At 41.3% G+C, this 16,601-nt stretch overlaps 1 protein-coding gene across 9 annotated transcripts in view; it reads right to left on the bottom strand.

Moving 5' to 3' along the window:
* unc80 (unc80, NALCN channel complex subunit) overlaps positions 1-16,601 on the bottom strand; it is a 55,424-nt gene that overhangs the window by 26,125 nt on the left and 12,698 nt on the right. For 5 of the 9 annotated variants that reach the window (XM_074096283.1, XM_074096286.1, XM_074096285.1 and 2 more), the window contains 23 exons: positions 15,984-16,178; positions 15,468-15,601; positions 14,919-15,157; positions 14,293-14,480; positions 13,864-14,018; positions 13,515-13,644; positions 12,589-12,781; positions 12,073-12,250; positions 11,209-11,303; positions 10,829-11,019; positions 10,209-10,326; positions 10,061-10,125; positions 7,491-7,626; positions 6,400-6,574; positions 6,262-6,300; positions 6,147-6,182; positions 5,429-5,585; positions 5,052-5,220; positions 4,393-4,485; positions 4,155-4,300; positions 1,412-1,531; positions 997-1,109; positions 239-395 (listed from right to left, as the gene is read on the bottom strand). In XM_074096283.1, the coding sequence (XP_073952384.1) occupies positions 239-395; positions 997-1,109; positions 1,412-1,531; positions 4,155-4,300; positions 4,393-4,485; positions 5,052-5,220; positions 5,429-5,585; positions 6,147-6,182; positions 6,262-6,300; positions 6,400-6,574; positions 7,491-7,626; positions 10,061-10,125; positions 10,209-10,326; positions 10,829-11,019; positions 11,209-11,303; positions 12,073-12,250; positions 12,589-12,781; positions 13,515-13,644; positions 13,864-14,018; positions 14,293-14,480; positions 14,919-15,157; positions 15,468-15,601; positions 15,984-16,178 (3,222 nt within the window). The remainder of the gene's footprint in view (positions 1-238; positions 396-996; positions 1,110-1,411; positions 1,532-4,154; positions 4,301-4,392; positions 4,486-5,051; positions 5,221-5,428; positions 5,586-6,146; positions 6,183-6,261; positions 6,301-6,399; positions 6,575-7,490; positions 7,627-10,060; positions 10,126-10,208; positions 10,327-10,828; positions 11,020-11,208; positions 11,304-12,072; positions 12,251-12,588; positions 12,782-13,514; positions 13,645-13,863; positions 14,019-14,292; positions 14,481-14,918; positions 15,158-15,467; positions 15,602-15,983; positions 16,179-16,601) is intronic. The other 4 variants (XM_074096290.1, XM_074096287.1, XM_074096288.1 and 1 more) reach the window with 4 other exon arrangements.

Here is a 16,601-nt window from a genome sequence, read left to right as displayed (position 1 = left end):
AAAATAACGAACACAGTTGTAACCAAAAATCAACGCAAGGGTGAACCCAGCTCTTGGCCCATGGGAGGACAAGTCACATTTTGTAGGTCGGATCCCCGCGCTTGTTTTGTCATATCTACACACTATACGAACATAAGGTAAACTTAAGGTTTAAATATGTAGTGTGTAGGGGAAATAGAACAGTTCTATCAGCTGCTCCCTCCTGCCCCCTGGGTACACCTTTGAATCAAGGTCTAACCTGTCCTTTAAGGTACTTGAGTATGGCCGGGGGGTCAGCGGGCGGGTAGGGCACGGCGGCGGGGCGCGCGGGGGGCAGCTCGGCATGCTTGGCCGCTTGTTCCACCCCCGCCGCGTGATATGCTAGCCCTGCGCTTTCGATCACCGACCGCTCGATCCTGAGAACAAAAGGGCGGTCAAGTAAAGTTCAATTCTTAAACCTACTGTACAGTCACCAGCACCAATATCTGCCACAACAAACGTACATAAATATCTGACACGACTTTATTTCTAGGAGCGGTAGGACGTGTCAGATATTTTTGTGCGCTCTGCTGTAGGCGATATTAATGCAGGCGACTGTACAGATGTAACGCATAACGGTTTTCCATCGTGTTTTGTGAGAAAATTCGTATTTATCGTGCTCTCTCAATTAGCTTCAGTACTCATCGTACAGCCGTAAATTTTTAATTTTGTCATTATTATGACACTAAGGGGCTGTTTCACCATCCATTAATTAGTGTTAACTGGCGGTTAGGTGTGATGCCATCTCTATTTGTTTTGTTCGAATAGACGGAGACGGCATCACATTTAACCGTCGGTTAACGCTAATCAATGGATGGTGAAACAGCCCCTAAATAATAAAGTACCACATTAATAGATATGAAAATGTCACTCATTTAATACAATAATTAATTGACACGATGTCTATTCCCGATGGATGGTGATATCTAGTATAAGTATTTGTGTTTCGTATCAAGCAAAATTTATGTAAGTATATACCTGTCAGTTAAATGTTCAGAGGATTTCCGCGTGCGACGGCCGCGACGCGCGCCGCCCGTGCCGTCTTCGTTACTTGCTGTGTTTACTTCTGGACCAAATTTCTCGCCGTATATCTAAAACATGAGTTTAGTCTCATATTATAACGAATACCTATTCGATGGTTACGATAAGTAGCTGGGTTTAGGGACTAACACATAGGCTACGTTCTATTCTGATCGGGCTTTAAGCATGTAAAATTTCGAAACTTCATTCGCTAATAGAGACATGACATTTTCTAAGAGTTTCTCCATAATGATATAATTTTTGTGAATTTTAAGTAAAATCCCTGAATTTCAAATCAATTGCCAGCTTAGACCTAATGGTTTACGAAAGCGTAGCCGCTAACATCAGTTCATTAATAAAGTATTAAATTTACTTTTTGCACGGATTTCATAAGCCGCGCGCTGGCTCGCATGTTGCGTCGGAAGCAGTACGGGTGGCAGAAGTTTTGGTGGCAGCACACGTAGTTGAAGGAGTTGAGGAACTTCACCATCACCTGCGAACATAATAAGGCAACTAAGAAATCACTACAACTAAACTAGTCAAAAGAAAATGAGGGCCAGTTGAGTTTTTTTTTTTTATTCGACTGGATGACAAACGAGCAAGTGGGTCTCCTGATGGTAAGAGATCACCACCGCCCATAAACATCTGCAACACCAGGGGTATTGCAGATGCGTTGCCAACCTAGAGGCCTAAGATGCGATATCTCACGTGCCAGTAATTTCACCGGCTGTCTTACTCCCCACGCCGAAACACATGTAAGGAGCACTGCTGCTTCACGGCAGGATTAGCGAGCAAGATAGTGGTAGCAATCCGGGCGGACCTTGCACAAGGTCCTACCACCTGGATAAGTTTCATTGGTAATATTAAATCAAAAATATATTTACGTTCTTATCTCGATGCATTTAATTGAATGAACCGCCTCATTTTTCTGGTCACATTTTTTAACGAATTGGCTGTACATTTTTGATGTGATTTTCAATTATTTGTCAGAGTTCCTGTATTTCTACAAAAAATAATAATTAAAAAACTGTATCAGGATAATCGGCCATTTTACAGAAGTGTCCAGAAAAATGAGACGGTTGAAACGCTCGAATAATCGCCCGAAAATATTTGTATTGTGTTATGTTTATTAATAAAACCATTTATAGACAAAGAATGTTAGAAAAAAATATATTTATTAGTATTTACGTTTCGTCAATGGATCCTACGTGGCCCCTATTTTCTTTTGGGTACTATTCATAAGGTAAGAGGTTTAAATTCGCTCCGCTAGTCGAATTCTAATTATTTCATCTGTATTTTTATTTAATAAAAAACGTGCTTAACAAAATAAAAATAATAGGATTTTTAATTCTGTTTTCTAGTTTAATTTTTTTTTAATTATCAAGTTACATGCGTCTAAATTCGCTAATCTCTAATGGAAAGCTGATATAGTGCGTAACTACTATATGTATGTATGCATACGAGTATATTTGATTAAGGATCTGCTTCATCGCTATCAGATAAGTTCGTAATATTTTATGTGATAGATGACATATTAGAATAAAATATGCAGAACATTTTAAACGGATGAATGTCCTAATACTTCACGGCTGCTGTATTGGGGTCTTGTCGACGTTTTGTCGAGATAATTTTAGTAATATGTCGTCGTTATTAAGTTCCAGATTTGGTATTAATTAAAAATAAACGGAAAAAGCATCACAATTAACTAAATACATAAAATTACAAAAACTTGTCAGAAAGGGTGAAACCGACTGTAAGTGTTCTATTTGGAGAGAAATTATATGATTTGACTAGCTAGTAACCAGATTGCTCACGTATTTAACTTGAGTTTGATCCAACATGTTTTGGACCAGTTCGTGGTCCTTGTTCGTGGGCAAATGACTAATAAGGAAGCAAATGTGTGTATAACTCTGGCTAGCAGAATGAGCTTCAACTAACTCTTCAATGGAAGCTCAGTCTATTTAGTAGCCAGAGCTATACAAACATTTGCCTCCTTCTTCCAAACCATTGATCCGATCGTCTACGTCTGTTCCTTTATTGTTCTTATATTGTTTCTGTACTGGATGATCAGAATGGACCAAGTCAAAGCTATGGGGTCACATGTGAGTGAATATCAACTTATGAAATTGTAGTTGATTCGACGCTTCCCCGCTCCACTCTACCGCGCCTACCGCACGCTGATACTAGTACTATATATTTTCGAGAGCTCGGTATTTGCAAAAACTCAAGAAAATATGCCGCCAAATAAATTGACATTACTTACAAACAAATATTTTTGCTACAAACGAAGTGAAGAAAAAAAGCCATCTATCATCGAAATTTATAATTGTCTAATTGTTTAGAAGAGGTGTGTTTAAAATAGTCAAGTGCCCTAGGCATTCCTCCTCTCTCACGCGAGTATAGATGTCTGATGACAATGCAATAATAAGAAATTAGTATAGCAAAAAGCTTGCATTAAAGGTGATCACACTATATACAAGGTGTTTTAAAATTAATTCAGACTATTCCAGCAGATGGTTGGGTAAAATACATTGCATATCCTTGCCTGGTACAGATTTTTCTCGAAATTTTTGATTCAAAATGAATTAGTCACGCCCTTGATGCCGTATGTATTAAACATCGGCCATGGAAACATCATATTAACACCCTGAAAAATATTTAAAGAGGTCACACTTGTCCAACCTTCTGCTGAAATCATCGGAATTAATTTTATGGCACAGTGTTTATTATACACTATGTTTTTTATTTCCGATAACATCGACAGATGCCTCTGTTCATTCATTGAAACTGTATTGTAATTAAGTTTTTGCATAAATCAAAAAAATACATAATAAATAATAAATATTGTGTTTACAGTCATTTGAAAGGTCAACTTGTAAAATTCATAAGCTTGGCGATGTAATGACATGATAAATAGGAAAGATTTTGACAACACTTTAGTCACGAACTTTTAAAAAGTTGATATCAGGTAAATTAAGGACCCTTTGACTGTTTTACAACGCATAGTAAATTAATTGCATTATTAATTAACTTTCAAACAGTAAGGCCACCAATGTTCCCTTAAAATCAACGGAAACCAAAAATAACACGGCGTATAGTTGGAATGTAATACAAACCTTGAGCCACGGGTACCCCTTATTGTTGTCAGGTGGGTCAGCCGCGCTGGAGTCGGGGCTGTCGGGCGGATGGTCATGGTCATCAGACAGCACGCCGGGACTCTCCTCCCCGCCACTGTCCTCGTTTGCCATAATTACCGTCCCCCCTAAAATGTGTGCAAGCGTCAATCGCAGCCGACACCACACCGCAACCAGGGGCAACTGTCAACACGTCGTTTCATGTACCATGCCATTTTACCTGTTCCGGGACAAATCTCTGACGTGTCACTCCTGTCGGATAGTGACGAGACCTTCCGCCTGCTCTGTATCGACTCTGACCGCCGATTAACAACTAAAAACAAAAACGTAAATGATCTTCGCCGGCTGTCAAACGCTAGCCGGGTCCGGTAAGTAAATGAGTTATTGTTTTTTCGCGCGGTTATATCGCGCTTTCTGCCAATTGGAGCTATTAGTATAAGTTCACACAGATTAATGAAGCGGAGGGGCGGATCCTGGTACCAGCTTGGAAGCTCATGCAGAGGCGTCAGTTGCAAGACATTATGCGTAGCAAGACTTATATTTATTTAGTTTTGAAGTTGGGATCCAGTATTCGTAACGAAAAGAAAATTACATGTTTGGGTACCGAAGCTACTCCCTCCCATATTTATTAGCCGTATTGATTTCAAACTAAATATACCTACGGAATCCATAATATATATTGGAGCTGTTAGCTAGGTGTTCAAAAATATCTGAACACGCACATACTCGATTGATAATATGCACATATAGATATTTATGAGCTCCTAGACAACTCCGATTCTATGATGGAGACTGTGTATGGTAAAATTGACAACCTAGACCATTTTGGATCCGTCCCTGCCGAAGCTAACACTCACATATTTCGCTTTGCGTACGTACATTCGTCCGCATCTCTGGTGTCCTTTTGGCGAAGTTTGATGGAGCGCCGTTTGAAGGAACCGTAGGCCGAGTGCGTTTGTTGCGTGTTACGACGATGCATACAGGCTTTGCCGCGGGATCCTAGTCTACCCTTCTTGTCGTCTACTGCCGGTGGAATGGCGTCGGCCAACTGAAAAGAGTAGATAGTCACAAAAAATTTAGTACCTAATTTTAATAATGTTGCACTATGAACTGACGAAAAGGCACTTTAACTAGACTTTAGCAACGAAATATATATAAACAGCTAATGTATTCGGATACTTCGAATGTAGCATAGCGTCGGAGTGGCAGGCATGCTCGTACTAACAAAACAATTTTATACTGTCGGGAATACATACTGTGACGTTGCTTCCGCCGGACACGTTTTCCGGCTCGTGTATGACGAACGAGATTTTCCTCTCGGTTTCGACGCAAGCGATGGACTGTAGGCTTTGCGCAGACGCCTGCGAGTGCCCCATACTTGACAAAGCCATACTCCAACGCCGGTTCGCTTCCCTGCACACCCCAAAAACATATTATAGCGTAATGCAGTGGTAGTCTCTCATAGCATGGCATAGCTCTCAATTAGCTCTATGTTCTTTACTATACTGATTTTGAAATCACAATGTTCCTTGTGCATGCCAATGTAGCAAAGCGATTACTTTACTTTCAAATCTAATTTTAACTATACTACCTATTTGCATATTTATTATCTACCTTTAATCAGTGATTTTGTAAAGTCAGTAAAGGGTGAGCTGGCAAAAATAGATAATTGTATAATTATTTGTGTATGTTTAATATTTTTGTCTGTTTATTTAGTTAAGAGTAAAGTTAGGTAATCTTACAACATACCATGCAGTTAGTGCGTGTCCGCACGTATTACCAGTATCGTATGCGTGTCGCGGCCTCCGGTCGAAGGTGTATCGCTAGATAAATTAAGTCGTCATTTCTGAGGTGAGGTTTGCAGAATCGTTTCATAAAGTGAAAATACTTTGTTCAATCCTATATACGTTCTATAGGCATGCACACTCAGTGCGTTATGCGAGGAAACATGCATTATTTCTTTAGAACACATACTCGACTGGCATTAATGCGTGTTGACTGCTAAGAGCCCTGTTAAAATAAAAGTTTCATCAAAAATATGCACACTCCGGCCGAACAATACGAAATAACGTAAACATAATGAACTCACTTATTCTTACAACACAAACGTCTTCGTTTTTCCATCCATCTTTGCATAACATTAACAAAAAATGAAATATTTTTTTAACACCGAACACAATGTTTCTACCCACCAATATGTCATTCTGGGTAAAGTTGGGGTACGTACCTGTAGACGCGGTCCCAGGGGCCCCGTTCCTTGAGCGAGGCGCGACAGGACTTGGGCAGGTTCTGGTAGGACTCTCGCAGGAAGGCTGTGATCTCAAACAGCAGCACGCACGCCACCAGCCGCAGCGCGCGCGGGCACTCTGCGCCCAGAGCCTTGCTCGGCAGCCGGATGCTGGCTGCAAATACAAGCCGCGTCAGGGCTACTACGAAATTCAAAAATCGAAGCTCGTATCGTACCGTCCCTCTCACTTACAAAACTGTCATTTTGTTGCGATCACGAGCGTCAGAAAAGTTAGGCAATACGGCCTCTGTTCACTCACGAAGGCCCGCCCCTCTATAGCTAATTATCAATGTGCACGAGTAAACCTCGTACTCAGACGTTGTCTTGGTCTTAGTGTGGGTGACTGACGGTACGCTTGCGACTGAGGTTCGTTCGAACTACGCACCATGGACTTCTCGTACGGATACGTTTACAACTACAATTATAAAATGTAGAGGGGCGCTCCTTCGTGAGTGAACAGATCCGTAAATAATATTAGCGTCAGCGGGACGGCAAAATACCGAAGTTCGAATTTTGCACTTCATAGTGTAGAGCCTGATACCTTATTATCAAACGCATTCGGAATCACGATTGTTTTCACCACTTCTTTCTCACACAGTATGAGATTAGGATAAAAGAGATGGTGAATGCGATCGCGAGTGCTATAGCGCTTGACAATAGGTCACTGTTCAATATCCCAGTCCCAGGGAATTTCGCGTAATCCGTCCATAGTGCTTTATCTACATGATAAAAGGAAGTCCTGTGCAAAATTTCAAACTCCTACGTACAGCAAGTGTGGATTATGTCAATCAGTCATCCCTTCAGTAAGTTTCTTCTTTGCTGATTTTGTTTTTTTCTCATTCCCATTTGATTAGTTAGCGCAAGCGGTGTTTTTAACGATAGCGAAAAATAAACATCGCTTGTCTGGAGATCTTCTTGTTTTAGGATCTCACAAGGATATTCACTTTGACAGGTTGTGCGAGTAATTCTAATAGACTTTAGATGTTTCAATAGCATGTTACTGTATAAGGAATAATATTCAGGCTACGTACCCTCGTCAAGGAAGTCTTCTTCTTCGTCTTGCTGCAGCAAATCCCGCTGGCCATCAGGATCCGTCACCATGTTGATCACGTTGTCTATATGCTTCTTGTCTTCTACCAGCATCTCTTCTAAACGGTTGCCAATTGCCTGAATCAACAAGAGTTTGTTTAACTTGTAACGCTTGTACAAATGTAAGATGGTATGTAGATAGGATATGACGGTAATGAAAGCAGTAGAGATTAGTCTTTTACATTGAACTACCTAAACAGAGTGATAAATTATAGATACGCCAAGGGCGTAGAGGCGGCGAGGGGTGTAAGGGGGAACCCAAAATCTCCATCTCCAAATGTCAACCTCACCAGCCCGTGGTGCACCCTGCTAGCAACTGACGCTCTGGCGACTGACAGATGGCGGAATAACCATCCAAAAGCAACTAGGCAAAATTAAGCAGGCCAGCAACGGGCAGCAGCGTTTCTGGTGCAAGTGGCCTAGTTCTGCGATCACCAACACGCCTAGGCAAAATACCACAAACGGAACTTATCACGCTAAAACACACGAGTAATATTTACCTCGACGTTTCAACCACACACACAGATAGACGAGAAGAACAATAGCTGAGGGTCAAGGAACATATTGCAGCTGTTAAAAATCGCCAAGTGAATAAATCAGCCATAGCCGAACATTTATTGGACCAAACCACTGGATTGAGCTTCACAGTCCCAGAATCCTCTCCACGGAACGTCATTTCTAATCAAGAATGGTACGTGAAGAAAAAAAAAAAAAACAACCGGGACGATGGATATAAGCTTTCGTCTTCGTGGAATCCTGTTATAAATAAGTGTCGGCGTCGGGATGAATGTTCGGAGGGACGATCGGAAGTTGTTAGTGTTGTGTGTCGGTGTGATGGGGTGACAAATAAAAATGACCAAGTGTATTCATGCCAAATTACAGCTTTCTAGTGCTAACGGTCTCTGAGATTAGCCGCGGACAGACAGACAGACGGACAGACATGGCGAAACTATAAGGGTTCCTAGTTGACTACGGAATCCTAAAAAATGCAAATGGCCAAACCGTCTTCACTAAGCCAGAAATCCTTACCGAGATTAAGAGCTTTTACGGACAGCTGTATGCTTCTCATGCTGCACAGCCTCTACCCGATCCAAATGACACCAGAGCCTTGCTAACACGCCACTACACTGAAGATATCCCGGACGTCGAAATGGGCGAGATTGGGATTGCCCTGGGGCAGCTTAAATGACAAAGCTCCGGGTGAAGACAGAATTACTACAAAGCTTCTCAAAGCTGGAGGCTTACCTGTACTCAGACAGCTTAAGAGGCTTTTCAATGAGGGCTATCGCGTATGAATTCGCCGCTAGAGGCGCTAGTGTAGCCTGAGGTCTCCGAAATGTCAAATCTCATTGTTTTTGGGTGAGCTACGCGGGTTTATATATAATTACAATAACTTTGTGAATATTTTGCATTACCCGAAATTAGTTATGGCAATTATGCGTTACGGGGCAATGAATGTCTGTGTTTGAGACAGTTTTGTCTTTCGGAAACTTTTGCCTTCCCTTTTTAACGAACAAAACGGGACTACGCAACACTGTGGTTGCTCGATATTTTTATGGTACGGTTTTTAGGTGTATTAAATATGATTTTGCTCTAAACTTTGTTTTCACGCCCGTAATAATAACAGACTTTGAAAGCCACACTTAAAAACCTCACGCAACAGTGGCGCCATCAAGAAAGACAAAAAACGATAGCCCTCATTCCGTCATTCACAATGGCCCACCGGAGGCTTGGAACAGAAACGTGGTGGTTAGTGGTTGAAGGGTGGTTCTTTAAGAAAGGCGATAAGGCTTTATTGAAGAACTATCGACCAATATCGCTTCTGAGAGTACAAGCTGTTCTTCAGGGTGATCACGAATCGTCTTGTGGTAAAGTTCGACAAGTTTCAGCCCCGGAGCAGGCTGGGTTTCGTAAAGGCTACAGTACCACATACACACAGTGAGGCAGATTATACAGAAGTTAGAGGAGTATAATCAGCCCCTGTGTCCCTACGGAGCCGAAACGTGGACCTTGACTGCGGGGCTAATCCACAAATTCAGGGTCGCTCAGCGAGCTATGAAGAGAGCAATGCTAGGGGTGTCTTGGAAGGATAAAATCCGAAATCACTTTATCCGACAAAGAACAAAAGTCACCGATGTTGTTCAAAGAATTAGTTCGCTGAAGTGGCGTTGGACTAGCCACGTCTGTCGCAGGACCGATGAACGGTGGAGCAGACGAGTCCTCGAATGGAGACTACGGTCGGAAAACGTAATGTAGGGCGTTCTGAGGCACGGTGGACGGACGACCTTAAGAGAGTCGCTGGCAGCGGATGGATGCGAGGGGCTGAAGACAGATTGTTGTGGCGCGCCATGAAAGAGGCCTATGTCCAGCAATGGACTGCTGTAGCCTGATGATAACGCCAAGGGCGGTTGACAAATAAAAAACGATCAAACTAAACTTCTGGCTATCCTGCCACCGGCACCACTTCTGTGTAACGTTAGTTTTCATTCCGAGATATAACATTAGTACTTACTTCAGCCCATTGGTAAAACAGTTTCGCCGCTAACCTCTGCCGTTTCAGTTGAGGACTGGTACTAACTGTAAAAAGCCATAACATTTTACTGGTAAACTGATATATCTTGGTCTTAAATTTACGTTTGTAATGAAGACAATTTACGTACCAGTTGCTTTAGAGATGTTAGACTTCAACCAGTAAGGCCACTGTCCCTTGTTGCAGTTGTGGACTAAATGGGCGCATTCAAGCAACATAGCCGCTCTGCCTACAACCACGGTGTTTGGCTAAAAAATAATAAAAGTTGGGTTAAACAGCCATATCTAAAATGATTTAAGTAATTATGTCTATGCCTATTGCTTGCCTTAGAAAAATCTCTATGTATATACCTGTTTTCTGTACTGCTTACTATGTGTTCATGTACAATAAAGAGTTATTGTATTGTATTGTATGTATCCTCAGAGCTATCTACTAATTCTAACATTTCAAGACCCGCAAACCACTTATGAAACTTTTAACGAAATAGACAGCAACATCCAATAACGTCGTCAGGGGTAGATGCGGGTTGGGTTTGGGTTGATGAGTAATAAGTAGAATCGCACCAGCCCAGTCTTTTAAGCACTATCAAATAAAAGCCTTAAAAAAGCCTTTTTGCTTTACATTGAGGACCTCGATTGACCACTACAAACTTGTTGGCTTTACGGCTTCGCAATATACTACTGGCACGATTTCTCTTCAAGGTCTAAACCGGACTTTAAAAAAATAAAAATAATGTTGACAATCTCTTACCAAATCTAACAAGGCGGCCATAAACAGCGCGTCAGGGGTGGCACCAGGTTGTGTTGCGTCCAGTAAAAAGTTGAACCGCGTCAGCCCAGCGTACAAAGGCGCGGCGGCGACCAATCGCCGTCTCTTCAGCACTACTACTTCCGACTCTCCACCGCCCGACCCGCCTTCCGCTGAGCCGCGACGTGACATATCTGTTGGTAGGGGCAACATCAGTAGTCACTTGTGAAGCTGCGATACCAAGTCCAATTTTATTCAGCAGTTTTAGTTATCGTATGAGTCATGAAGTTTAATGCAACTACGCCTTTGAACTTAACTTTTAAAAGCAAAAAATAAAGTTGTGTTCTTATGAGTATTTGAATTTTGAAATTGGAATGTCTTACATCCGCCACTCGTTTCCTCGATGCTGCCGTCTCTTTTCTTCCCCATCTTTCTTAAACCAAATCTGTTCAGTCTATCTTCAACTCGTTTTCTGGCTCTAAAATAGTATAAACTACAATGTATTACAGATTTTAAGCGCATGTTTTTTAAAAACAAGCAAGTGGCAAGTAAATGTAATGTATAAAGAGGACTAAATATACAGAGTGGCACATTTAGATAGGTCAGTATGGGCAAGTCTATAAATATAAGATATACAAAGTCTGTTCTTAGGAACCATTCCATCGATCTTAGAGGAAGGAAAAACGGCATACATAGATTTAAAAAATTGTACTCGGTTCGTAAATCGAAAAAAAAAAAAATACTAAAGAAAATGAGCAAGAACGCAGCAGAACGAAATGAAAATATAGGGTCCACGTGCGCTCGCTCGACGGGCGGCACGTTTGACGAGAACTGAATAACTAATACAACAAAACTCAGTGCACGCGGTGATATCCCACACCCGTCATACACTTTGCGATAATAAAGCGACAGGCGCTATTCGGAGACTGTCGGCGAATAGACTTTACATTCAGTACTTAAATGTCCCCAGGTTGCAGATAATCCTACTAATATTATAAATGTAAAAGTTTGTGACTCAGTGAGTGAGTTTGTGAGTGAGTGAGTATGTTTGTTACTTCTGCACGCTGAAACGGCTGTACGTTTGGCTGAAATTTGGCAAAAAGTTAGTTTATAACCTGGATTGAAACATAGGATACTTCTTATCCCGATATCCTTCTTAACACAAGCTCATTTTAAATTTTGGGAATTCCCAGGCGAAGCTAAGGGTCTAGTACATAATAAACTGCGGCTGGTTTAGCACAACATACCTATTGAGTGTGTATCCAACTCGTCGTTTCACGTGCACCGGGCGGCTGGGTATGGGCTGCGCGTTTAAAGGTGGTCGCGCTAGGGACACCATGCTGCCAGAAATGGGTAGTGACTCGCCCGAACCACCGCCGTTCCGAAGCAACGACGCCGAGTTAGGCTTTTGACGGAACCAGTTAACTGTAATATATAATAAAAAATAGTAATTATCCTATCTATTCGAAAACCGACGATTGGCTCGTCAGAGAAAGCAGAAATGAGATTTGAATTCGGAAAATGTATCTGTGGTGTCCCATATAAAAACTTATATTAGTAACAGTAGATTGTATCACTCAGCAGCAAAAAAAAAATGTAATGGGCGGCGTACTTTGAATCCCTCGCTGCACTCATGATTTTCCGCGCGCTGTGTCTTTAAAAAGCGCCCTCGCCGTATAAATGTCATTTTGCTTCTATGTGATACAATCTACTATTAATAAAAAGCGATATAAATATAAAAGGTATTCCATGCAAATTTTCACCTATTCCACTGATATGAAACTTGGACGGCACGGATTTTGAGTGCGATATCTTGTGGTGGGGAGTCATGTCCGCCGAAGAAGTAGATGGGATGGTGCGCTCTGACTGACGTGGCGTCAACGGGTACCGCCGTGTGCGCACGGACAGTGGTGATTGGCTGGCTGACTCGTCCCCACCCTCGGTCTCTAGAAGGCTCTAAAAAAGAATATTAAATTTAAAGAGGGAGAAGGAGGGACGACCTAGATGCGGGATGCCAGGAAGTCGCGTTTGAGACGTCTCTTAAGAATGGATTAAGAGAGAGTCTTTGCCTAGCTAAAAATGGTCAAAATTGGTGTGAAGTTCTTTATGGATGGCCCCTAATTGGTTTTTCATACAAGTAAAGTATTGTATTGTATTGTAAAACTCTTTATTATACATAAAACACATGAAAAGAACAGAACACAGGATAATAAGATGTACAAAGGCGAACTTATCCCTTAAAGGGATCTCTTCCAGTCAACCTTTGAACGATTGACAGGATATCAGACACAAGAGTAGACACTACGAGTACAATGAAAAGATAGATAAAAAAAAACGAAATTTTAAATTAACTCAAACAATTCATTATAAATATATAGGTACACACTAATACATAATAATAAAGTCAATAAACTAATACATATCAAGACAAATAAACTACATGTAAAATACATAATATATACATACACACCACACATACACAAAACAGAACACACAACACTGCCTCTTTAAGATTTTACGAAGAACTGTCAAGCCAGTACGCCCTTAAGCGTTAAAGTCTGAATGAATAAAAAATAAAAAAATAAAAGGATCGCGCGTTTGTTTATTGAATAGAAATATAAAGTGGATATCGTCCCTTAATAAGTAGGTATTCACTTTTGGCTGATCTAAATTTGAAATTTCAACATACATGAGCTCCGGTAGAAGAAGTACTTCTCTTCTTAAAAGTAAACTTCTTGTGGCTTCTGTCATCTATCGCACAGCCGGAGTCGGCGCCCGTGTCCGAACCGCGCTCATCGTCTTGGGTTCGAGGTATGTGTCTGAAATAAGAATATGTTGTCTTCATTTGTATAGCTACAATAGCTTTAGCTCTTCATTTCGGCAACGGGAATCGGTAATCACTTTTTTTAACAAAACGCGGCGTCAATAAGGCCGAGTGCACAAATATGGGAAATGTCCGGGTTCTAAAGAAGAAGAAAGTATAGATGATAGTAAAGATGATAGTAAAATAAGATAGTAAAAGAAGATAGTAAAGATACCTGATGACCCGTGTGGTTTGCATCAGTGCATCTTTGAGCTGCGTGTCAGCGTGTGGTGCTGTGTCGAGCAGGGCGCTGAGAGCGGCGGCGCGGAACTCGCCTCCATGGGCCTCGTGCACGTAGCTTAGCAACAGGCGCACTTGCATGTACAGGGCCTGTAGTTTTTATTCTGTTAGTACCTAACACTATTAATATAACTGTATAGTCAAACTTGAAAGCTGGTTAAGTGAGGTGCGGGGTATCACCATTACTTCCTTCTCGCATCTCACACTTTAGGACCGGATGAAGTGAGTGCATCTTTTCCCAGCCTCATACTTGACTTGTTGAGCCCCTACTCTATGTACTCGTAGGGGCTCAATAAGGACGAACTAAGGGGATTAATCCTGTCTGATATAGCATCAATTAAAATTCATCATTGCAAATACTCACAGAATTATCCAGCATTTTTAACTCCTTATGCATCAAAGCGAACCGAGTAACGAGAACTCTGAAGGTAGACTCGACTATGAACGTCTCCACAGCTCTGTTGGAGTTCTGGCCAGCGCCAAAGTTCGTGGCGTACCCGGTTTGCAAGTGGCTCAAATCCGGTGACTTGGCAAGATTACGCTTCTGTTGGTCTGGAAAACCAGAGATTTTACCAATATAAAATCAATTAAATCAATAGAACAAAAAAGGAATCTCGCAATATGAAAAAAAGTTACTTCACTACCAAAAAAATAGTTTGAAGCATCTCACTGTTTAGTCAGTAGCGGAGTGAAAGAAAGGATATGGGTAAAGTAAAGTATAGGTAAAGTTGTTTTTCGCAGCACAATATGTATCATTTTGCTTTGGCCTGGAGGTTTTTTCGCTCCATATTTATGCGTAACTACTAAGTTCTTGTTTTATAGAAAACTAACCCTAGACGGCAAAGTACTTGTATGACGAATTCGCTGCTTGTTTTGGCTTTGCAGCCGATGTACCGTATTTGGTCGGATCCGACTGAAAAATCCATTCGGTGTTGTTTGAACTGCTTGGAAGCCGTGAAAAACTTTACGTCAATCGCAGATTGAACTTACTCATAGGCGACACCATAATCGCTGGTTCCGCGCAGAATCCAATAGTAGCATGCAGATTGTCCATCACGTCTCTTATGGGCGCAAACTTGGTCATCTCTTTGAGTCTGAGCGTGAATTTGGATACTGAAGCGGATCGCAGGAGGCGGAGCGAGTTGCGAGCTTGCACGCGGAGGCATTCGGCTTGCGGGCCTCGCAAGGCGCTGGCGCAGCCGTGGGAGCATCCTAGTTGACGTAGCAGCCTGGAAAGTTGATTTTTGAAGCTATCGTGGGAATAATTTGGTGTAGTCACTAACACCAAAATCTGACACAATAAAGCGTGCATAAACATCTGATACGACTCTATTTCTAGGGCCGGTAGGACTTGTCAGATATATTGCACGCTCCGCTGTGGCAGATATTAATGCAGATGACAGTACGTATCTATCCTACTGTGCCAGAGAGGAAGTAAAGCATAAAGCAAGTTCCAGCATCTCGTGCTAACGTTAGTCAAATTAATGCAACATTCAACCCGGATCACTCATGCATCGAATGAGGTGGCGATTTGATTACCTGAGAATAATGTTCATTATCATGTAATAAGGACAGTCCAAGTCCTCTTCTTCCTTCTTATCCTTGGTGCTGTCGCCCGTCTCCACGTTAGTGGAATCTTGACTCTGTGCGCAGGGTAATCCGGAATCCCTTCCCTAAAAAATATTATTTTAACTCAATTTAAATACCTTTTTGCAGTGGTTTACTAATTAAGAGTAGTATTATTATTAGATTACTAATATAGAAACACTATCTAAATCTAGAGCATGCATACTTTTTGTCGCTCAGTGGCTCAGTGCATCTCTTTCCTAATGGGTCAATTAGAAAAGACTACAATGCAGCTTCAATTCTCAGTGTGCTCCGCGGACCGCGGATCCTCAGGGATTCGCGAAGTTTCTGCGGAGGCTCCGTAAAAATACTGAGCATAATTGAAATGAATACTTATAGTATAACTAAATAAGTATGTTGTTTTTGACTATTTCAGGGCTCCAACAAATGCTTAGTTTTCCAATTAAATTTTACACGGGGTATTTTTACCTTGGTATCTTTATCTTTATCCCTATTGAAGTCCAGCAATGGGTCGATACTGCCTGGTAGATTGTCTTGTACATTCGTGGCATTCCAATTCTTGTGTACTCCTGTCTCAATGAGAGTGTCGACCAGGTTCAACATCACTTCCATCACGCGTATTGTTATGTAGTAACTGTCCATTACTGATACCGAATATACCGCCTAAAAATTATTTACATGGTCAGATGTATGGAGGGTAAGTAAATTACTTTAATCGGTTCTTGAATGAAGTTAAGAAAACGATTAAACTGTGACAGTAAAGAACCAGTTGAATAATTGTGATGTAATGTGTAATTAATCAATTCGTGCTTTAACTTCCTATCTATATACAACGTGTCTGACTCTTGGGACACAGGTGAATAGAACGTGTTAAGGTATTTCTAACCTATGCATAAAGCGTCATACCATACGACACAGTTTTAAAGGAGAAATGACTAATTTACGATTTAATACTTCGGACATTAATTTTCTTTAGATTTTTATATTAATCTAATGAAACAATTTACAATATTAGAACATTCTTGAAAAAAAACTTTACTCGAGATTTCGGTCATTGTCCAGAGCGTAGAGACACGTTGTATACGT

The sequence above is a fragment of the Choristoneura fumiferana genome, chromosome 13 (assembly GCF_025370935.1).
Source record: "Choristoneura fumiferana chromosome 13, NRCan_CFum_1, whole genome shotgun sequence".
NCBI lineage: Eukaryota > Metazoa > Arthropoda > Insecta > Lepidoptera > Tortricidae > Choristoneura > Choristoneura fumiferana.
Note: the sequence above shows the minus strand (reverse complement) of the source record. Positions and strands in the feature narration are given on the sequence as shown.